At 43.7% G+C, this 23,831-nt stretch overlaps 1 protein-coding gene across 1 annotated transcript in view; it reads right to left on the bottom strand.

Moving 5' to 3' along the window:
• The window catches only part of NRP1 (neuropilin 1), a 136,893-nt gene that overhangs the window by 4,621 nt on the left and 108,441 nt on the right, over positions 1-23,831 (bottom strand). Inside the window, 6 exon segments of the mRNA XM_008162919.4 lie at positions 265-321; positions 2,355-2,448; positions 2,943-3,217; positions 12,285-12,422; positions 20,362-20,421; positions 23,487-23,591. Of these exon segments, the coding sequence (XP_008161141.2) occupies positions 265-321; positions 2,355-2,448; positions 2,943-3,217; positions 12,285-12,422; positions 20,362-20,421; positions 23,487-23,591 (729 nt within the window).

Below are 23,831 nucleotides of genomic sequence, written 5' to 3'. Positions count from 1 at the left end.
GCTTTAGAATGTAGCTTTATGCTACTATTCTTTACAATCTGATGGACGCTTATTATTTATACCTATTTAAAACCTCTTTAACTATATTAGATATATTTTATATTGTGCAAAATATAAATGGCATATACAGATAAATCATAAATATTCAATACTGTATATGATTATTTAATTTTATCTAGTGAAATGGGATGATAATAAATACTAAAATTCACATGAAAATGCGCCTTTTAATTTATTCCATTTTAACAACAAGACCATTTTTACCTGTTTGATTAATTTCTGGGTCTACTTCATCTATTTCATTCTCCACATCAGTTGATTCTAATGAAGCAAAGAGAAATGACATTGATTATTAGGGTTACAAACACTGATTGACTATCATGCTGGCAATAATGGTATTGCAGATTTTTCTGTGTCAGAGCATCATTATGTCAGCTTGACAGAGCTGTTCATTACTATGGGGCTTTGAAAATTAACGGAGAAAAAAGAAAGGTTTAAAAACTCCCCTCCGCCCAATCTTGGCACAGTTTTAGAGTTATCAGCAGGGGTTTTCCATGTCTGGGAAAGAGAAATCAGTATGAGAAATTAGCATCTCATTCATTGTATTTACAATTTTGGTGTCCAATCCTGCAACCCTTAATCAGAGAAGTAATAATCACAAAAGTAGTTCCACTGACTGCAGTGGGACTACTTGTGTAAGTAAGGGTTACAGGATTGGGCTCTTGATTTGAACTCAAAGTTCCAAATCCCTTGACCAGCATCCAGCCTGAGTAACTGAACTGGGGGTGGGGTGTAACTAGGGAGTTATCCTCCCCAACAGAACCAACAGTGTGGGACAGGAGATGCTCTGTCACTTGGCTTATGGTCTTAATGTCCTGCTTAACATGGGGGAGGTTGCTGGAGGAACTGGCTTGTCCTAAACAACCAGTGCATGACAGCATGCAGGGTGCCCCACACAGCTGCATTCCACACTATGTAGGGAGTGTATAGTTTCCTCAAATCCTGCCCCATCCTCCTGCAGTGAAGCCACAATGAATTTACTGCATGTATGCAGGGCCGGCACAACCCATTAGGCGACCTAGGCAGTCACCTAGGGCACTAACATTTGGGGGGCGGTGACCACGGGGGCCAGATCTTTGGCCGCCCCGGTCATCGGCAGTATTTCGGGGGTGGGACCTTCCGCCGCCTAGGGCGGCAAAAAAGCTGGTGGCGCTCCTGCATGTATGTGTAACATGCTGGCTAAGTTTTGTCCCCTGCTAGTGGACACAGAGGATAGGAGCTTACTGTAGGTTATGATGTTAGCTCAAATGACAGAAACTGGGACTGAAGGTCTTGGGTTCTATTCCTCATCCCCCATGGCAGCATCATTACATAAGGCTCTTAAAAGACATCAGGGTGGGGGCAGGACTTTGCACTTGGTGTACAGCTGGGATTGCTGCTAGAGTAACTGCAGTATGCTCTATCCATAGAGTTATTAGTGAATGGAGTAACTAGAGACTGATCAGGAATTAAAGGTCTGAACTGTCCAGATGCTCCCAGATCTAAATATCCATCTTTCCCACTGAGAGGCTGAATGTGCCATGTTCTTACATCACTCAAGTGTTCCACACCTCTAGAAGGTGGTAGTTAGGGAAATCAGGTCACAACCAATGCTGAATTACAGATTTGGCAGATGTGATCTATCTGGGTTTTCTTAAAGCATGTGATACAGTGCTTTGCAAAATCTTATCAGAAATATTAATTCATATTGGCAGAGATAGGAACATTTAGTGTGTATTTTGAAAACTGACTAAAATACTGTAAATAAACGGTAATGATAAATGCATTAAACTTTGGGGAAGTTGATTAGTGGGGCTGGGCTAGGATCACTGTGAGGATCAGTCTGATACAATATAGCCACTGATGATCTAGAAGAGGGTGTAAGTCGCATGTTCATGTTCACCGATTATACTAAATTGGTTGGAATTCTGAACATCAATTAGAACAAAGAAATTATACAAAGGGAACCTTAAAAGATTAGCAACATGATGATCTAAAAGACCTTTTAATTTCTGTCTTCTGTGATTATATTGTTGCCTCATCTTGGAATGCTATCCTCAGTTAGGGGTTGGTATTTCAGAATTATTTCATTCAAGATGGTGCCATGCAGTCCTTGACTTAACTGGGAGTTTTGGCTGAGTAAAGACTGATGCAGTAGGCCACATCATGACCTTGTTCAGAGTGTCACTATAATCATTAAATAAACCAGTTGCATGACATAACTCTTTCTGAGCAAAACAACAGCTATTAGAATTAGAGCAGGATGAATAGTGTTCTGGATGAGACTTTTGTGATTTCTTGCTAGTCATACTTACTTCGGCAATCCTCTTGTGCTATGTGGTTGTCAATATTAATGTCATCTACAGCAATTCCTCCATGTCCTTTTCCAATTTCTCCCTCAACAACCACCTGGCAAAATTAGACAATTTCACATTGGCTTTAGTGGTAATACCCAATAACTGTGTTCAGGATTTCTTAAACAGTTCTTTTAAAAAGCATCCAGCTTAAATTCACATGATGTCACATGTGCATATACTTTACTTGGTTTTGGTCAATATTTCTTGTATACCAATATTGCATTATGTAATTTCACATCTTTTCTAAAGACTTTTCAATTGAGAACAATAAATGTAGTGAGGCTGAAAACTTTACAAAAGGTGACAAATGATTTGTAAAGCAGTTCATCTAGCCTTCTGCAACAAATTGCTTGTATTACTGTCATCTAGAATCCCATGAAATATGCCACTGTTGTTATTGTCAGGGCAACGACATCCCACATGCAGCTACAATAGTGTTTACAAAAATTGTTCCTTGACATTTTCTACTATCTCATATGAAATATAGCCAGAACAATCTCTCAGACCTTGACTCTGTTGCCCCAGAACAAATCCAACCGATCTTACCTGATAATGTTTCACAGACTTGTGAAGAAGGACACGTCCTTCTTTCCAGCAGTTCCCCTGATGTCCACTCAATATCCACAGAACCTGATCATATTCATCTGGCTTCTGGTATCTCAGTTTGATCTTCAAGGTGCCAACATGGGGCCCAGACATATGATACCAGAAAGTCATGCAGTGGGCAGAGTTCTGAGAGTAAATCACAGGGCTTAGCAGCCGTGCAACCTTGCCTTTCTGGTTTTCGTCAGCTTGTGAGTAAATGAAATTGCCATCTCCTGCTGTCACAATAATAGTGTATTAGAAACAGTGACTGAGTTTAATTTTTTGTTAGTCTAACAAACCAAATTATTCCAAATCACTCTGTCCTCTTCCAGATTTATCTGTCAAGAGTCACACTGTTAAGCTAGCTGGAGTATTTACCTTGGGAATTTAAAAAAATACATACATTAACAATAACTTCTTTTGTTGTAAATCACAGCTAATGACTTTTTGTAATTCACCATGATCATGTATAAGTCTAATAGTGAACTGAACTGTAGCACCATGATTGATGTTCACTGCTAAGGCATGCAGAGGTCATTCATAATTGCCCAAGAAAGGAAGACTCAAGCATGTTCATTACAACAATAAGTGTTCTGTTTTTCAGTGTATGCTTACTGACAAGAGACATCCATGCTGCACCCGTCTACATATAAATACACCTTGGCTTGCCCTACAATTATTGTGTGAAGGACTATTTTAACTCTGTTTTTAAATTGTGCAGTGTTTATTTTTTTAGGAAGGACTGTCTTTAGGAAGGACTATGTTCAGGAAGAACATAGAAGTATAAAACCATTTTGAATAGCCATGGTTAGACATCAGGAACTGAAATACAAACATTGCTGCAGAAGTGATTTCAATGTAAAGCTGAACCACAATAAATAATGTCTGGACAAATTAATTTCTGGAATTACTCGATTGATTTCAGGGATGAATTTTGATTCAATATATTTGTGTGAGACACTCTCCCAAAATATCAAGAATGTGCTGGGATTTCCAAAGAGTGCAAGTGAGGTGTGCTGGGATTTGGGTGCCTAACTCCCCTAGGCTCCTTTAGGAATCCCAGCCTTAATGACTTTAAGTGAGAAGAATGTGGAAATTTTGTTCAGTTTGGGTAACAAAATTATACCCATATCTTTCTTGTAATGTCCATCCAACAAAGGATTATATTTTTTAATTTCCATCCAACAAAGATTAGTTTATAGTTCATATCCAGTACAGTTATAAGACAAGACCTTTTGCTGGTGTAAATCAGAAAATCTCTATGGAAGTCATTGGAGCTATGTCCATTTACACCAACCCAGGATCTGGTCCATAATCCTTAAACCTCTAAAATAGATTTCTACAAACGTCTCAGATGGCAGGACATAAGATCAGGTAACAATGCATTGTGATTGCAGATGTAGTTCTGCATATGAAGAGATGCAAATGGCATTTTACTCTCATTAGTACCAAGTCATTTTGAATGTAGGAGGGAGAAAAGGAACAAAAAAGGCATATAACACCTGAATTCTGCATTAAGTAATATCTGTCCATGCACATATCCAGTGTTTAAACAAAAGTAAAGAAAAAAGCAAAGGTTGTATGTAACATAAGGCTTTGGAAGAACAAGGCTATATTTTCAGTATTGGTGTTTATTTCTGTACAGTGTAGTGATATTAATACCCTAAAGAACCTTTGAACAATGTTCATTGGAGTGTTTTGTCGGGGTGTTGTAATGTGTTCCAAACTGGACCAATGGGGGCTGACCAGCCGTGCCACTCTGAGAAGTATGCGAGGGAGGAGACAGTAAAAGCTAAACCCGGAAGAAAGAAGAGAGCAGTGGGAGCCAGGGGTTAAAGGCAGTAGAGGGGAGAGAACTGGCCTCTCTAATGTGACAAGGGGGTGTTTCTGCTTTATTAGACTAATCACTGTTCAGTCAGATACCCTGTCCAAAGGGGATGCAGGATAGATCAAGATTTGGAAGAGCTCTGCACAGGAGCCAGGATGAACCAAAAGAAAATTATGTGATTCCTTCTGTTCAGCTTCTCAAGCAAAGGTTTCTGTGCCTGAATGTTCCTCCCAGCCCTCCATTCTGTTCAGTCTACAACAGGGATCTCAAACTCAAATGACCACGAGGGCCTCATGAGGACTAGTGCATTGAACCGAGGGCCACATCACTGACACCCCCCTCGCTGCCTCTGGCCCCGCCCCCACTCCACCCCTTCCATTAGGCCCCACCCCACCTCTTCCCACCCCTTCCCTGCCCCAATCCAACCCTTTTCCCGAAGTCCCCACCCCAATGTTGCCCGCAGGGGGTGCAGAAAGGGTGCATGGTGCGGCAGGGAGTTGAGGTGCAGGTGGTGTGCAGGGTGCGGCAGGGGGCTCAAGGCTGGGCGTTGGTGGATGGGTTGCAAGAGGGTGAGGGGTGCGGCAGGTGGCTCAGGGCAGGGAGTGCAGGAGGTGTGCAGGATGCGGCAGGAGGCTCAGGGCAGGGAGTTGGGGTGCAGGAGGGGTGTGGGATGTGGCAGGGGGCTCAGGGCAAGGGGTTGGGGTGTGGGATGTGGCAGGGGGCTCAGGGCAGGGAGTTGGGGTGTGGGATGTGGCAGGGGGCTCAGGGCAGGGGGTTGGGGTGCAGCCCCTGGGGGAGGGAGGGGGCTCAGGGTTCCGGGCATGTGCTGCTCTTGCTGCTCCTCTAGGTTTCTCCCACGAAGCTCCCATAGGCCACGGTTCCCTGTTCCCGGCCAATGGGAGCTGCGGGGTGCGGTGCCTGGAAGGAGGCAATGCCAGAGCCCTCTGCCTCCTTCCCCCCTCCCCCAGCCTGAAGGGGCATGCTGCCAGCTGCTTCAGACAGCGGCGCGGGGCTTGCAACGCCACAGGGGGCAATCCTGTGGGTAGGCAGAGAGGCGGGGGGGTGCACGAGGTGCTTTGCGGGCCACACACAAGAGCCCCATGGGCTGCATGCAGCCTGCGGGCCGCGTGTTTGAGACCCTTGGTCTACAACATATACATGTGCAAGTATGCCTACAGGGTGGTGATTGGGAAATCCAGAGGGGCGGGGGTGGGGGGGGGGGGAGAAGGGAAATGACTGAAGTGTTAGGATGACTGATTAGGCTGGGAAGAAGTCAGTCCAAATATAACCATGTGGAGGCCTCACATCACATGTGTATGCTGAAGTCATGTGAGGCAGGCCTTGCAGTCTTAAAGCAATTGCTTCAGGGAGGGTGCTGTTGAAGTAAACATGACTTCAGGGGAGTTACTCCAGATTTATACATGTTAGGGTTACCATACCATTTTCCCGGACATGTCCAGCTTTCTGGGACTCAAATCCCCGTCCGGGGGGAAATCCCAAAAAGCCGAACATGTCCGGGAAAATCCGGCGCCGCTGGGCCGGGGGCTGGGCCGGGGCTGGCCCGGGCCGGCGGTGCCGGGCGGCCGGGGGGTGCACCGGGCGGCCGGGGGCCGGTGGTGCCGGGCGGCCGGGGGGGGCGCTGGGCCGGCGGTGCCGGGCGGCCGGGAGGTGCGCCGGGCCGCCGGGGGCCGGCAATGCTGGGCGGTGCGCCGGACCGCCGGGGGCCAGCGGTGCCGGGCGGCCAGGGGGTGCGCCGGGCTGCTGGGGGCCGGTGGTGCCGGGCGGCCGGGGGGTGCGCCGGGCCGCCGGGGGCCAGCGGTGCTGGGCCGCCGGGGGGTGCACTGGCGGTGCTGGGCAGGCCGGGGACCGGGGGTGCTGGGCGGGCCGGGGGTGCTCAGCCAGGGGTCCGGGGGCCGGCAGTGCTGGGCGGGCCGGGGGTGCTCGGCCGGGGCCCGGGGGCCGGCAGTGCTGGGCGGGCCGGGGGTGCTCGGCCGGGGGCCCGGGGGCCGGCACCCCAGGGCCCGAGCCGACCCAGGCTGGAGCTGCCGGGGGGGCCAGCCTGGGCCGCGCCTCCTCCCCCCACACCCCCCTTACCTGCTTCAGGCTTCCCGCGAATCAAATGTTCGCGGGAAGCAGGGGAGGGGGCGGAGACTTTGGGGAAGGGGCGGAGTTGGGGCGTGGGGGCGTGGGTGGGGCTGGGGGCGGGGCCCCGTGGAGTGTCCTCCATTTGGAGGCACAAAATATGGTAACCCTAATACATGTGCAAATGAGAGCAGAATTTGGTTCAAAATGGTTAAGAATTTCTCTTCCATAATATATAAATAACTCTGGAAGAGCAATTGCCTAACTTTAGTGACTTCAGATACTGATCAGCTTGTTGATCACTTCAGTTCTGTGCAGCCACCAATGATTTCCCTACCACCATCCCCCCCCAGTTTTGTGAACTAGTTACATGCCAATTTAGTGACTGTTTGGAAATTTGAATTGAAATTGAAACATTAATACACACTTTAAAAGCATATACAGTGTATGATAAAATACGTCTATCTGAAAAAGTATAATAGATTTGAAAAGTATGAACATAGACTAGCTTCCTTATACAGCTGTTGTTTTTTATGACAATGTCAGTGCATTCATTTTGGTGATGTTGGACAACCTAATAATTTCAAATGATGATTTGTAAGCAAAGTCTAAATGAGCTCCCCTGACAGCTAGTGATGAGCTGGGGCTGGGGGGGAAAGGCTTGAGGACCAGATTGTATTTACATTCACACCTAATCTACCGCGGTATCCAGCAAACAGAGCTGTGTTGCCCAAGTGATAGATTTTGGCTGGGGTTGGGTTACAAATCACTTGAATGCAGGGAGAGGCGGGGGGAATGAAATGTTGTTGTTCTTATTGTATGAGTAAAGGGCAGTAGAACTGTACTTAGCCTGTGCTGATTGAGGGCATCAAGAGAGAGGGTGGGGACCTGTCCCTCTCCACCGTTTAAAAACAGAGCTGATTAGGCTCCATAGATAGTCTTTTGTTCTGTTAAAAACAACAAGGAGTCTGGTGGCACCTTAAAGACTAACAGATTTATTTGGGCATAAGCTTTCGTGGGTATTCAGGCTGTGGGCGTACCATGGATTTATATAGAGGCAATATAATATTTTCTGTCATATTATCTATCCCTTTCTTCATGATTCCCAACGTCTGTTTGCTTTTTTGATTGGTGCTGCACATTGTGTGGATGTTTTCAGAGAACTATCCACAATGACTCCAAGATCTCTTTCTTGAGTGGTAACAGCTAATTCAGACTCCATCATTTTGTATGTATAATTGAGATTGTTTTCCAATGTCCATTTTGTTGCCCAGTCACCCAGTTTTGTGAGATCCCTTTGCAACTCTTCACAGTCTGCCTGGGACTTAACTATCTTGAATAGTTTTGTATCATCTGCAAATTTTGCCACCTCACTGTTCACCCATTTTTCCAGATCATTTATGAACATGCTGAACAGTAATGGTCCCAGTACCGACCCCTCAGGGATACCACTATTTATCTCTCTCCATTCTGAAAACTGATAATTTATTCCTACCCTTTGTTTCCCATCTTTTAACCAGTTACTGATCCATGAGAGGACTTCCCTCTTGTCCCATGATGGCTTAATTTTCAAAAGTCAATTTAAATTAAATACATTTTTTTTTAAATTAAAAAACAATACAACAATTTTTCCACTCAAAGGCCTCCAAAACTAACCAAGGTGAAGAACACATCAAGAACCAAGAATATATCAACATGTCATCTGAAGGTTCAAGTGGTATCTCTACATCTGACCATCCTGAAGCATAAATATAGCTACCTACTGAAGAAACAGTGTCTCCAAAACCTAAAGGCAGTTCCCAATGTTTGTCGGTCAAAGTGTTCCCATTTATTAAAGTTACAAAAGATGGTTACTGGTGCACCTCTTGCAAAAAAGCTTACGAAGAAGGAAAACTTGCCAATGCTATAATCGGTAAAAGTGGCGGAGCTTGGTTTGTCAAACCGATCAGCAAAGCCAATGCTGACAAACTACGTGAAAAGGCTGCAAAACACCAGGCCTTTGGAGTGCATCAACATGCAGAAAGCCTTATAAGCCCACTTTCAAAGCCAATTTTAGAAGTACTTAATGAGGCTGTTAAGAATGCTGGAGACACAACACAGTTCATGCAAACAAATATGGCTGTGGCATCTTACTTTCTATTTAAGCAAGAGATACCACACACTACAAACTGGAGGCCAATGTTAAGTGCATTGTCACTTGTTCATCCTAAACAACTGGTTCTGAACAAGACCAGCAAATGCTCACTATCTTTCTGCAAGAAACTCAACTGACTGGCTAGAAGCATGCGGTGCAACAGTGAAAGACTCAACAGTTGAAAAAGTGAAGAACTCTCTCACCACATTCAAAAAATTTGCATACATTGCTGATGAATGCACCAATGCAAATGGACATCAAGTATTAAGTCATTGTGTACGTTATCTTGATGTCAGGGGTAGGCCAGTAGATGCATTTCTAGATGTTCAAGTTACAGAAGACACATCGGCTGCATCTGTGACAACCCACATCTTAGAAGAGTTAAATGCTTGTCAATTGGACCCCAAACAGATGGCTGCTTGTGCATTTGATGGAGCTGCAAACTTCTCTGGAAGACATGGTGGAGTACAAGGTTTGCTCAGAGAAAAGTGTAACCCTAATCTCCCCTATACACACTTCAGAGGCCATCTACTACAACTAGCACTAGTAAGAGCTGCAGAATCTTCAAAAGACATTTAAAAAGCTATAAATTTAATGTCTTCGTTATATTCTTTTTTCAGCAAGAGTCCAAAAAGACTGAATATCTTGGAAAATATAGAAGATACACTGGGACTGAAGTTCAAATTAGTCCAACCTGGGAAAACCTGCTGGCTTTCTCATGAGCGATCCTTGGCTGTTGTCTTAAAATTGCTCTAGCTGTTATTACTGGCTTTGGAAAGTATCTACCAAGATGGGATGGATCTAAGTAGTGAGGCTGGTGGATTACTTTTGCTACTACATTCAGAGAAGACTATTGCCATTCTCTCTCTCGTAAGTCTACCGTTGAAACCACTTGGGTCATTAAACAATGCCATCCAGGCATCTGCTACAACCGTAGTAGATCTTTGTCCAGCAACAGAAGCTATATTTGGATCAATCAGAGAGCAATTGAAAAAGTACTGGAAGAAGCAAAGACTTCAGTCCAGAAGTTGACTAATTAAGGCATTTATATTGAATCCTTAAGTGAAGAAGACAAGAAGTGTTTGTTAAGACAGCTGAAAAAGTACACAGATTTGATTCTTAAAAATCTACAACAGTGACTTCTAGATTCTACTCAACCTCTACGTAGCTTTTACAGATGCCTGTCCTATTAAACACCAACTGTTGAGTGGAGTGAGGCACTACCAGCAATGGGGCTGCCATGTGATCAGGACAGAATAGAGAATTTGAACACAGAGTGGAATATCATATGACGAATGAATAAAGATTTGACGTCAACTTCTTTTTTATCATCACTAGTGGCTCGACCCGATCTTTGTGTTCTGTTTCCTGGGATGAAAGAAGTAGGAATTCATCTCTTGCTACTCCCAGTCACAACAGCTACAGTTGAGCATTCTTTTTCATCATTGAATAGAATTTTGTGTTCTGAAAGAAGTCGCCTTCTGCCTGATCATGTGAATGAACTAATTAGCATATCAATTGAAGGAATGGAAGTATCGGACACACGAGAAGCCACCAAAGATTAACGCATTGCATTCAAGAAGTTAATTAACAGAGTTGTGCAAAATTATAACAAGAAACCAAGAAGGATGTAGATGTAGTGCTTCATAGAAGGCTTGAGTAGCCAACTTTAATTTGTGTGATGATTTTAAAACATGAGTTAAATCTAATAAAATGGTCATGAAACATTTTCCAGTTTTTACTATGGTGCCATACAGCCCACCTTCACCCTCACAGTCTCACCCCTCATCGGCCCTGACACCCCCCCTCCATAAATTCAAACACTCCCCCTCCCCCCAATTTCAATTCCTGGGGAAACCACTGGCAGCCTCACTGCTTGCTAGTAATCTGCCTACATACCCATTTTGTAGCTGCTGCTGAGTGGGTGGCAGGCAAGGCAGGGGGAGACCACCTTTGAGTCAGAGAGAAAATGTAGGAAATCTTTGTGTGTTGCAATAGGAGGGAGGGAAAGTGGCTTTAAGATACTGCTTTGGAAACTTCTCAAGGCTAGATACTGGAAATAAAAAGGTCCCTGTAATAGCAGAGCTTGGTAGGAATAACAAAATCTCATTTAAGAAATATCATTTCTTCAGCTCTTGACTGAAGACAAGTTCGGCCTCTATAATCTTTGGTAGCAAAGTGCAGATATTTCTCATTTCCAGAATATTATTGCAGTGCTGGGTCAGGAACTCTGTCTTCGTTGTCTTAATTAGAGCTTTACTTATGCATGCCTTTTAGATTTTGTCAGTCTCTGGCTAACGTAGCTTTTAACCTCCTTTCAATGTCAGATCTTACTGAACCATTTAACTTTACTTTGCATCAATTTTTCCACCATTACAGCTTTCATTTCAGCTAACTGCGTTTAGTTAATTTGATGCCATTTATTTGTACAGTGCCATTTATAGTCAAAGTATTTTAAGTTTTTTTTCTAAAACTACTGTACTTGTCTCAAGATTCAATTGAAAGTGTCTCAGAATTTAAGGAGTCCAATTTTATCTAATTTCCTTGTCATTCTCATTAGGCAAAGGGGCTGCAGAAGTGGAAAGGGGGAATACATCACTAGCACATTTAATTAGACTACACGTATGAAAAAGAGAACACTAAAACGAAAGATGTGCGGTCATGAAATGCCCTCCCCTCTCTGGTACTCATCTGTGTATCTATTACCCTGCTATGCTGAAGCCTGAGTTGGGAGGCACTTCTGGGAAAGGGGTTCCTCAGGACCAGCCAATCAGTTCCTTGAGATGTTATTTCTGGAAGAACCAAGTATGAAGAGGGGAATACCATCTGAGGTGGATGGGTGTTTGAAGAAGCCTTGGAAGTTACAATTATATCTTATATATTGCTCCTTTGATAGATGTATATCCATCATTATTAACAAGAATGCATAAGTATCCATTCATTATTATATTGGTTGTTAAATAGCAGTAACAGGGTGAGTGACTGGATGGAAGGGTACTGCTGTAGACATTTGAAGTCTTAGTGCCCCATAGGAGAGTTATCAACCAGGGAAATTGGGAGTGATGATTGTCTTGATTTCCTGCCAAAAAGGCACACTGCTCTTGGGAGGCAGTAGCACACTCAGGAGACCATGAGACCATGACTGAAAAGACATTTTAGAATGTAGATACAGCAAAGTCTCATGCTCTGGAAGATGCTCTGGCACTACACAAATGACCCCTTCCCCTAAAAGCTGACTCCATCATAAACTCATGATTACCTGTATGATCTTGAATAGGCCCAGTTTTGCTAGTCAGCACTGACCACTTTAAATCCACTTGGCTGTCGTGTTCCCAGTGGCACAAAGTCTTGTGAGATCCCCAGCCAAATCCACAGTTGAAACCATATGCTGGCAACTCTGCAGGAACAGAGGAAGGTGGGGCAAGAAAAAGGATACAATTTATCAATATAACTTAGATATTTTATTTAAACAACAACAACAAATTACCTTGATTAGTCTATGGAAATAACCACATCTACTTGAAATTCTGAGAAGCCCTTACAGATCAGGATTGCTAGGAAATAGCTAAAATAGCCCATTATTTCCAATAACGTATGTAGCTTTTTCTCCTGGTTTTATGGGCCAGACTGTGGCAAGGAACCTCGCTCATTTACAAGAGCCAGCCACAATGTGGCTAGGGAGCGAAGCCACTGCTCCATGCGGTAGTGGTATTCGCCTCAACAAAAGGACTGGGATGAGTGAACAGCAAGCAGATTTGGCTCTGTGAAGCGTGGAGGATCGGGTGGTGGACCTCCTGCTTCAGAATTCCACCTGGGAATCCAGCTGCAGCATGGCTCTTCCATACACTCCAACACAGGGCTTTTTAGGCTACGTCTACATTAGAAGCTAGGGGTGTGATTCCTCTGCTCTCCTCATTGAACTAGCATGAGTATAAATAGCAGTGTAGACATGATAGCACTGGTAGTGGCAGCAGAGGCATGGTTGAGCCATGGTGAGTACAAATCTGCTGTACTCAGCATGGCTCAGCTGTGCCTCCACTGCCGCTCCCATGGCAGCTACACTGCTATTTATACTCGTTCTAGCTCAATGTAGACATCAGCAGGGGACTCACATCCCTAGCTCGTAGTGTAGTAATAGCCTTAGATACAGCTAAGCCCTATGTGTGGTAATGCCAATGGCTTTACATTAAAATGCAAGAGCAATTTCTTTCAACAGCATATACATGATAACTGACAATTCTCTGCCCACCCACATTTCCACTCAAACAATATATGTGATATAAATGTGCTTGAGGGTCACAAGGAAAAATTGTGCCAAAGCCACAAAATGAGAGTCTCTTAATTAGTGATGGGTGAACCACATGGAGATTTGGTTTGGATAATCCATCAAAAATTCAGAGGATTATCTATGCTTCTGAGGCAGGCTACAAAACTGGTCTGAAAACCTCATAAGAAGAGGTTTTTAGGACTTCTAGTCCCAGGCAGAACCAGGAAGTGCAGAGAGGCTTGGAAATGGAAGAATAAAATAAAACTAGTCAAATATTTTTGAATATATAAATGTTTGGGTCCACTCTGATTTTATGTGACCTGATTAACTCATCTGCTCTTTGAGACATTATCAGATAACTTTTGTTGTAATACTTGTGGCTCAAAGAAGAAGCTGTTCCAATTTTTGCTAATTGTTCATACCATAATATTTTGATCTGTGGAATAGCATACAATAAAATTTGGTTGTGAAAAACAACAACAAGTCAGAAACACTAATGAAAGGATTTGGGACAAACACGGCTATAATAATAATGCACACAACTCTGTAGGAAAGGCCTGCTGGCAATTACAGTACATAGATTTAGTAACAAACAGTTTCAGCATCTTTCAGGCAAGTTGGCCCACAAGATGGCAGCATTGAAATGGACAAATCAAAAATGAAAAGAAACAAATGTGGCCCATTGCCCACAAATTCCGTGGAAAACAAGAGAAGTCTGGTATTATGGGGTTTATTATGGTCAGGATGAGATCATATCTTGTTTTCAGCTTCTCTTCAACTCTGCCCAAAGGTTTAATACAAAGCAGTTTTCAATGGAACTTGGAATTTGAATGGATAGATTTTACAAAAGATAGAGTGGAATTCTTTGCATTTCTGGTTTCCAAAAACTGTTTCAAAATCTGTTACACTGTGTCCCCTTTGGAAGAGGGGCTCATCTGAAGTAATGAAAACTCACAGTGGAATAACCCCCCACTCACAACAAAGTGACTGCTCAAAGGGCCAAATCCTGAAGTCGTTATTCAGTTGTCTGTCAGTCCTTATTCAGGAAAAACTTCTATTAATTTCAATTAGAGTTTTGTGTGGGACTAAGAACAGAGGGCCTCGTGCTCCCATCAATATCAACTCGGGGACATGAGCTGTGCTCCTGTTCATTCTTATCTCTAACTCACAAGGAAAGCCAATGCAAATGCAATGCAGTACCTGCAGTATTACAGAGCTTCCCCTACTTATTGTGAACCACCCTGTAGGGGAGGTACAGAAGGCATTTTCTGTTGGGGGAACCCTTGGAACCATAGCTCCTGAAGGATCCATGAAGTAATAATGGAGCTGGGTTGTAGAAGAGAGGCAAGGAGCAACTGGGTGGAGTCCCTATTCCAGGGGATTCCCCCAGGCTCTTTTTGGACCAAGGGGATCCAAAGCTTGAAGGAGCAGAATTCCCAGTTTCTCCACAGAGCAGGGGGAGCATCTGGCCTGGAGGAAAGAACATGTAAGAAATGCCTTCCCACATAGGTTACTCTCACAGACAGTGGGGCCCTGAGTAACGATTAAAGGGATTAGGGCCTAAAAGGGGACGCTCCAAAGTCAAGGGAAGTTTTTGAAGGAAGAGAGTCATGTTGTAATGATGTGAAAGTTTTTAAGTTAGAAAAAAATATCCTTTCACAGCTAAAGATGATGAGAAAGACAACTGTATCACATGGTGGTGACATCACATCCATGAAATAGGACTTTAAAAAAGTAGAAGAAAAATGTTAAACGACATTTATTTGATTGAACCCCAAAGGTAGCATCATGCAAAGCTTGTGACATCCCTCACAACATACAAACTACAACACAGGAAAATTGTGATATACGCAGCACATCGGTCTGAAGCTATCACACAGTACAAAGAGACTGAAAAGACTGGGACTGTTTACTTTAGAAAGGAGACGAGTAACAGGGAACATGATAAAAGTATTTAACACCGTGAATGGTCTAGAGAAAATTAATTAATTCAAAAAAAGAGTTCTGGAAGAGCTACAAAACCTCCTGCTTCAGGGTTTAAGTCAATCTCTAACCAGTAGGGATTCAGATGAGACCTTCATGGAGGGTACATTACCCAACATCTGCCTATTGTGGAGTTTCTTGCAACTTCCTCTGAAATATCTGGTGTTGGCCATTGTCAGAGACAGAATACTAGACTAGATGGACCTGGTCTGAACCAGTATGGCAATTTCTATACATCTGAGCTTTGTGTGGTAGAGACCATGATTGGGGGTGAAAATGGGCTTCTTTTACCCAAATAGTCCCACTGATTTCAATGGGCTACCTCTGGCTCACCTAACCCACAGGAGTAGTTCCACTGAAATTAATGAGACTCTTTTTGTGAGTTAGGCAATCAGGGTTTGGGCCAGTATATGCTTGCAGTTATTTGAAGTATTCCTTGCTCTGTCTCTATTGTTTTCTCAAAAATTGGCCTGGTGCTAACGCATATTTCAGAAAAACAGAACAGCAGTGCGAGGGAAAAGCAAGACATTTCAGTGTATTTAGAAAACAACTTAATGGGGAAGTGCAAGAATGGGCAGTAAAGAGATTAGGAGTTAAAAGGGCCCATAAAATGAGAAATGGACATTTTAGCTATAGATATTTGGTTGAGGAGCACCAAGTGTAGAGCTGCTCTAAATCACACTGTCCAAAGTCCCAGAGGGTGATACAATAACTAGAGGTCAGCTACAGCCATTCCCCCAGGTACCCTATGTTGGCAGCTGTGAGCAGGGCCGGTGCAAGGAAGTTTCACGCCCTAGGCAAAACTTCCACCTTGTGCACCCCCCCCAGCCCTGAGGCCCCCCCACCCGCGGCAGCTCCTCCCCCTACCCTGAGGCCCCCCCCCCCCCGTGGCAGCTCCCCCGCTGGGGAGCCGTGCGGCAGCTCCCCACCCCAGCTCACCTCTGCTCCGCTTCCTCCCCCAGCACACCGCCCCCGCTCTAATTCTCCTCCCCTCCCCGGCTTGTGGCGCCAAACAGCTGATTGGTGCTGCAAGCCTGGGAGGCAGGAGAAGTGGAGCGGTGACCGCGCGCTCGGGAAGGAACGCTGTAAAAAAAAAATCAGGGGCACCGCTTTTTGGCACCCCCAAATCTTGGCGCCCTAGGCAACCGCCTAGTTCGCCTTAATGGTAGCACCGGCCCTGGCTGCGAGAAAGGAAATGTAGACATTTTGACACTGGCTCTATGCCACTAGAAGATCCCCCTGAACTACAGTGATCCTCTCATGACTAGTTAAGCAATCGCTAGTTTTGCTTTGTATGAAAGGTATGGAGTAAACTGGCCATAGCGCAAATGCATATCAGGTCGTATATACTAGAAGCAATTGGTTATGTGTGGCAAAATCCCAACTCTTTAAAAATATAGGTTTACGTGGTATGGAATTAAACCAATTTATCCTCTCAGAAAGTAGCCAATGGCTGTACTTCTAGGCTACATCTTGCTCACAGCTGTAATCATCAATGCTGCATATGAACAAGCTAGTCATTTGAAAATCCAGCTGTGTGGGTGTCTTTCCAGTCCATTTATCTTTCTCGGGACACAGTCTGACATATTTCTACTGTTGCACCAACTGGAGGCAAGAAGGAGCAGAGGGGCATTCAGGACATGAAGAAAACTCTTCAGCGATGCTGTGAATCAGGGGTATCTGAACATTAAAATGGAAATTTATCAAAATAATTGGACCACGTCAATGCTGACATACAGGATCTGATTCTCATTTACAGTATTCTCATATACCACTCTGGCAGTGTAAAGCAGTCTTAAACTGGGAATAAATTATATTTTCACACACTTTAAGGTCCTTTTACACTACTATAGTGGTGTAAAGTTGCCCTAGTGTAAAGAGAATCAGACACACTCTACCTTAAAAATGTTTCTTGTCATAGCTCTTGATCCCTCATTTTCCCTGATGTATCTTTTGTAAACTAGTTATTACAGTTGCTTGAAACAAAACATTTGATTTATTAACTTTCCTGATTGACACAGGGCTGTGCACACCGACTGAGCACATACAATGCAAATGCACAATCTGGTTTATGTGTGAATAGGCAAGAGTTGAGCATGCCACTTCGTTCTTTAAATCGGTTCCTTGCCACTGCAAGAGAGGTGTTTAAAAAGAACTGGGCTGACAAGGCACAGGAATGACACCTGTCAGGTGGTCTCCTTCTCAGGCAGGACTTTAAATGCTACATTAGATGTCTGGGTGACTCAACACTTTTACAATTTTGCAAGCAGTTTAGATCCTTTCCTAAGAAAATTCAAACCTTTAAGCATTTTTGATACCATTCTTCTTTCCAACTTCTTTAGGACTCTCAGCCCCACTGACATCAATGGCAAAAGTCTCATTGATTTAAATAGAATCAGGACTGAATCCGTGGGCTCAGTCGTCTGCTGTACTGAATTTACACTTGGTGCAGCTGAGGAGAGGGAGTGGAGAAAGGTGGCTCTAAGTCACTCCCCCAATCCTGGGTCAGTGGGGGCTAAAGAGGTCCCTGGAATAACTTAGACCAACTTCAAAGCTAGTTTAAATTACACTGCTTGCAACCAGTAGCTACAGAGGCTGGGGATCTGGATAGGGATCTTGCATTCTGCCCAACCTCATCCCTTCCAAACTTACTTGCCCCCTTTATGCCATTCCATGTCTAAGGCTAACCCTTATGACAACAGGACCGGGTGATGGAGAGCCACTTACACTGCCTTCACATCACTAGAGATTTCCCCAATGTTAGGGAATATGCTCAGCTGCCCCTTTATGCAGCTTTTAAGGATGTCTTGCAGTGAGGCAGTGCAAAGATTCTAGAACTTTTGTTTTAATTTATAAACATTTTTTCCAGGTACCATCACTATTGTATCTGGCTGCCCAGGGCTGGCTTTAGGACCTGCGGGGCCCGATTTGAATACCCGGCGGCGGACTGGGTCTTCAGCGGCACTTCAGCGGCAGGGAGGTCTGCTCTGCGACTTCTGCGGCACTGAAGGACCCCCCACCGCCAAAATGCCGCCAAAGACCCAGAGCAGACCGCCGCCGGGTGAGTAAAAAAAATTAAAAATTTAAAAAGGCTCCTAAGGCACGGGGACCTCTTAGGCGCGGGGCCCAATTCCGGGGAATCGGTGCAATCGGCCTAAAACCAGCCCTGTGGCTGCCCATCTGCCTGTGAGTCTTTGTTATGTGCTGCCACATGGAGAATTGGAGTTTGGGATCGGAGCTTACCCCTTATGCTGTGGGAGGAAGTAGTGCCTAGTGACACAAGTGACTCTGACTGAACAATGCAGGGAAATAACATTGGCAAGCTCCGAAGAGCGCTTCAGAGCAATGTCTTTAGCTGGAAAAATGCTGGCTCATCACAGGGCAAGAGAAGGTGGTGCTGGTGGGGGAGGGGAGCCGTAAAGAAAGACAATGATGAAATCCTGAAAGACTCTCCCCTGCCCTTGCCAAAAGTAGTCAGTCATATTACAGAACAGTCCACCCAAGCCAACAAGACTCAGCATAGCTTGCAAGTGGAGCCGTGTGCAGAGTGGAAATTCCATTTCATGGAGGATTTTGAGATTTCCAAATTAGTTTTCATTCCCATATGGAACAAAATTCAAAAATTTCAAAATTCTCAGTGAAAGCAATTTAAAAAACAAACAATCACTTTGGTTTGGTCAGAATGTTTTGTTACAATATATAATACACAATAAGAAGGTTAGAAAGAAAAAATAATTTTGAAAGGAAAAATCAAAATGTTTCATTCTGAAAATGTCCTACTGTGATGTTTTAGACCCACCCCCCTTTTTACTCCAAAACAAAATGTTGACAGCATGACATGATGTCACAAAGTGTTTCGATTTCGACAGAATAGCGTTTTCCGATGGATAACTGCTTCGTCAAACTTTTTCTGATCAGCTCTACCTGCAAGCTGGTTGTTCCCTCTAATTGAGGTGGTACAGGAACAGGCAGGCAGAGCTGTCTGTCGAGATCCCATCTTGACTCGAAAGCAGGACATTGCTCAGAATAATACATGCCGACTAAACACACAACTAGGACAAGGGCAACAAATTCTAAGGTGGGGGAAAGTTTTCACCTGTACAGCATGGGAACTCAGAAGTTAAGAACAAAAACAACCTCTAAACTAAGTCAATTTTGCTTCTTAATCAGGTCACCAGTGTCCTTAAGGAAGCATTCTAATTATTAACACAATTCTTTTTGCTTGAAGCAAAGCCTGATGGTGTCCTTTTGTGGAGGAAACACTGATACACAGTTACACACCCTGTTAATAAATTACTTGGGAAACTGTGCCTGGCTGTGCTTTACTAAAGGAAATGGGAGTAACTAAACATTGACCTCCTCACCAGCCCACAATTATTAATGCAGAGCATTTAAAATTGCTGCTCATACTTTTAGGAGTTTTTTTTTTAATTGTACAGGATATTAAAAATGGCCAGAACTCAAATGCTGTGAAGCCTGGGCTGTGAAGCAGGGGGAAGTAGCAAATGAAGGATTGTAAAAGCTGTTAGCTATTGTATTGATTAAGAAAAGATGACTTGCTGCCAGTGACAGCTCCTTTCCTCTTAGTGCAAGTTTATGGTAGCAGTTTATATAACCCCATTTTGAAAGTACTTGCTAGAAAATAATATTGTAAACTTGCCAATTCTGTGGTGGAGAAAACTGGCAAACTTTGTTTGTCTTGGTTTTGCAGAATTGTGAGGGATGTCAATAGTGAATCTGCCATTGTGTCTGTTTGTTTTTTCATCTGGAGCTTGCAAACACACAGTGTCACACGTATGCTGCATTTAAACAGAGTTTGTGGTGTGATTAAGTTAGTTTAGTTTATAACTAGTATTGTCCCCATTAGACATTTGCAGAAGGATATCTTGCTGTCTACTGCATATACATGTGGATGAAAGGAGTTAAATATTTACTGTACAAAGCTCAGAGACCAGATGCTTCTTTACTTCAGAGACTTTTAGGAACAGAAAGCCAGGAAGTGCTGCAATTCATTATTTTTGTCTTTGGCATGAGATTTGGGTAAGGAATTTACTATATTTTTAATGAGAAAATTTCTGTTTTATACCTGGCTGTACTGTACTGTCTATTACTGTCGGCTTTTCTGTAGTCAGCACTGTAGTACCACCTGAAAAATAAATTATACATGATATGACAAGTGAAACAGGACAGTAAGACACAGCAATCATTAGGAAGTTTCTAAATATACGTGTAAAATATTTCTGAGATGTTTGTCTGGCTAAGCACATACATATGTGAATGTGCATGCATAAATCTCATACAGGGAGAGAGAGAGAGAGAGATTTATCAACATGAGAATAATAGAAAATAATAACAAACAGCACTTATATAGAGCTTTATATCTAAGAAACCATTTACAAACACTAACTAATTAATGCTCACAACATTCACTGTGATTGTCCTCATTTTATAAATGGTGAAAATCAGGCAGAGAAGTGAAGTAACTTACAGCAAGTCACTGGCAGAGCAGGGCACTAGAATTCAGGACTTCCTAAAACCCACCTCTGCACTCACTCATCCATACTATGCTGCCTCCCAAATAAAGGATAGAAAATATCTACATAGGGAACCTAGTCCATCCCCAGCCACTGCAGGATCCTTCCCCAGCATTGTCTTACAGCTAAGTTGTGAGAAGAGTTCACATCAAAACTCCACAAGGCTCAGCTGGATTTGGGCTAGAATCTGACACAGACTTTGTGCCTGTGGAAGGGAAAAGATGGATGAAGAGCTTCTCTTATATCCCTACATGGACAGCATGGATCTTGTGTTCAGGCACACATGATAGAGTGAGAAACTATCCCACGTGTTTTCTTATTGGAGCAGGTAGGCAAGGAATGGGTGAAGCCTGGATTCCACCCTGCACTCAGTAATTTACTGCTGATGTCATCATATCGATACAGGAAACAAAAAGTAAAGGAAGAGGAACGCTTGTTCATGAAGCAATAGGCTGCTGATTATCAGCCAAATCTCCCTTCCCTCACCAGCAAGTTTTACGTGTAATAAAGATGAGGCCTAGGATGAGTTTTAATGAAATTGAATGCCCAAGCTATATTGGTTTTCTGTCTGAGCGAGTGATATAATAGAGAGTCTGATGATTATGCAGGAAGACACACAAATAATTTTGCTATATTCAGGGCCAAAGTGTAACAGGGAAGAATCTGGTCTAGAGTGTAATTACAGTTATATTGTCAGACAAGGTTATTTTGATACTCACATTTGTGTATATACCATCAAGCATGTGAATCTGACAGAGTTATAGATCTGAGAATCAAAGCATTTCACATGCTAATTGAAAACTATCAAAAGAAGAGAAGAAGCTGAAAAATCACCTCTTCACCTGTCCAGTATCTGTAGTGTGGCACACAATTTACACAGCATAAAATGTTCCTTTTATACACTTTGAAAAAGCGCTCAAATAATTAAATTAGTGTCATTACATGTTTGTGTTATGTCTACTATCTCCATAAAATACCATGTGTCTGAACAGGGCCTAGCACAATGGGCGAGCTTTATATAAAAAGGCAGTGTAGTGCAGTGGAAATAGAGCACTGGACTGAGAGCCAGGAGACGGGTTCTGTTCCCTCCCCAAGTGGCCCGGAACTTAGGGAAGACTGAAGGCTGCATCACTGTGTTGGATGGTTCAGACTGCTCCCTGTGGTGTATCGTAGAGTTGGCCAGTGTGGACTATATCCTCCTGCCCCCAGAGGCATACGGGGGTGCAGTTCCTTTCTCCCTGGAGAGCAGGGACTGTGAATATGAGTGAACAGGGAAGCTTTTTGTGTGCTCCTTCCTTCTTCTCCCCACCCCTCAGACTGGGCACCTGAGCCACTCACCATCTGCTCCTAAACTTGAGCCTTGCAACTAGGGGCCCCAGTTGAATGTCATCACAGAAGGCCCCAGATTTCTTTGAATCAGCTCTGGAGATATATGCATGCAAGAAATCCAAAGGTTTACTGATGCTGAAAGCTTTCTGAACTATTTAGCAGTCAGATGGTATTTCCTTATTTCAGATTCACCGCTTTGGCTATTTTCAAAAGAATAAAAATCAGCTGGGATACTGTGATTTGAAAAGCAGGGACTGTGACTGTGACTGTGCAGTATCACTTCTGCTCCGAAGATCTGTATTTTTTAACTATGAATAAAACCCTCTGTTTGCAACTTGTGTTTACAGGAAATACAGCGAAGGCTCAGAAGGAGATGGATGCTGAAAGTGCAGGTTTTTCGCATCTGCTCTTGACTGCTTCCAATGCGGCCCCCCCCTCCCCCCGCCAACTATCTAAGGTTATCCAAAGTGCTCTCAGACAGAGGGCCAAATTTAAGCCATATTTTATATAATGGATATAGGAAGCAATACAGATTTTGTAGGCTAACCATGGAAGGGAGTGAAAGTGCAATAACTTAATAAGCCCTGTAGGTGTAGGTGTAGGTGTAGGTGTATATTTCTGCTAACCCAGGGCCCTTTCCAATAGACCAGAAACATAATCCTCTGAGATACGTACGCCCCAGAAATATACCTAAGCTGACTATGCAGCCCCAAAGTATGCAGAGGGAAGGCGGCTCTATGTACAAGAACAAAAAAGAAACATAAACACTCTGGTCTGTGGCTATCTGAGCCCACCGCAAAGCACTGCTTTGGATTCTTTGTCTTCCTATCTCTATGCTGGTGGGGGCATCCAGAAGAAGTTAGCAGTCACCCCCTATATGGCTGTGTTGGAGGGATGGTGAAGAAGAGCTAGATCATGTGTGAATGTGTGTGTTTGTTTACTCAATGGCTTCCTGGGAAAGGGCAATGGCTGAGCGGGGAAACCTGCCCCAGATGGCAAGCTCCCCTTGGTATCAGAATAAAACTTCTCCTAAAGGTCTGTGCAGGATTTTTTTCCTAAGGGAAAGTGAAATAGGGCATTTGATTAGATGCAATTCTTGGTCCAAAAATGCCCTATCTGCCTGCTAGTCACTATTGTTTGCCTCAAAAATTACACAGTGGAGAAAACAATCAAAAGTATTGTCACATATAAAATGCAGATGCCTATGTTGTGACAGTGGAGACAATACAAACTGCATACCAATGTCCATTCATCATGAGTGATTCAATCAAGACAGACATTTAGCTGGTAATTGGTGATCAACATGAACTAAAATGAGGCTGCAATGGAATGAGGATGGTTTCTGCACCTGTCAGTTGGTAGTCATCACCTGTTCCGCTGTGACAGTTTGCCTGGTCATCATCACACTCATCCACAGGATTGCCCTCTGTAGTGGTAGGGACCGATGTAGGTGCTGAAACAAAATCCCAGGGTTACTCAATTAAAATGTAATCTGGAGACTTGTCATAGTCTCAGCTGCACGATTTTGATGAACAAAGTATACTGTGCTTCATGTGCTACAGTAGGTGAAAAGAATCACCTTGCATTTCCTTGCTAGGATCTGTTCACTGCCCCCCTCCCCTGCACCCTTTAACCTCCCATTAAGAGTGTTTGATCTGAAATGCAGGGAGGGAATGAGGGATACATAGTAACA

Source organism: Chrysemys picta, chromosome 2 (genome assembly GCF_011386835.1).
Source record: "Chrysemys picta bellii isolate R12L10 chromosome 2, ASM1138683v2, whole genome shotgun sequence".
Lineage (NCBI taxonomy): Eukaryota > Metazoa > Chordata > Testudines > Emydidae > Chrysemys > Chrysemys picta.
The sequence above is the reverse complement of the archived record's forward strand: the minus strand, read 5'-3'. Positions and strand labels throughout refer to the sequence as shown.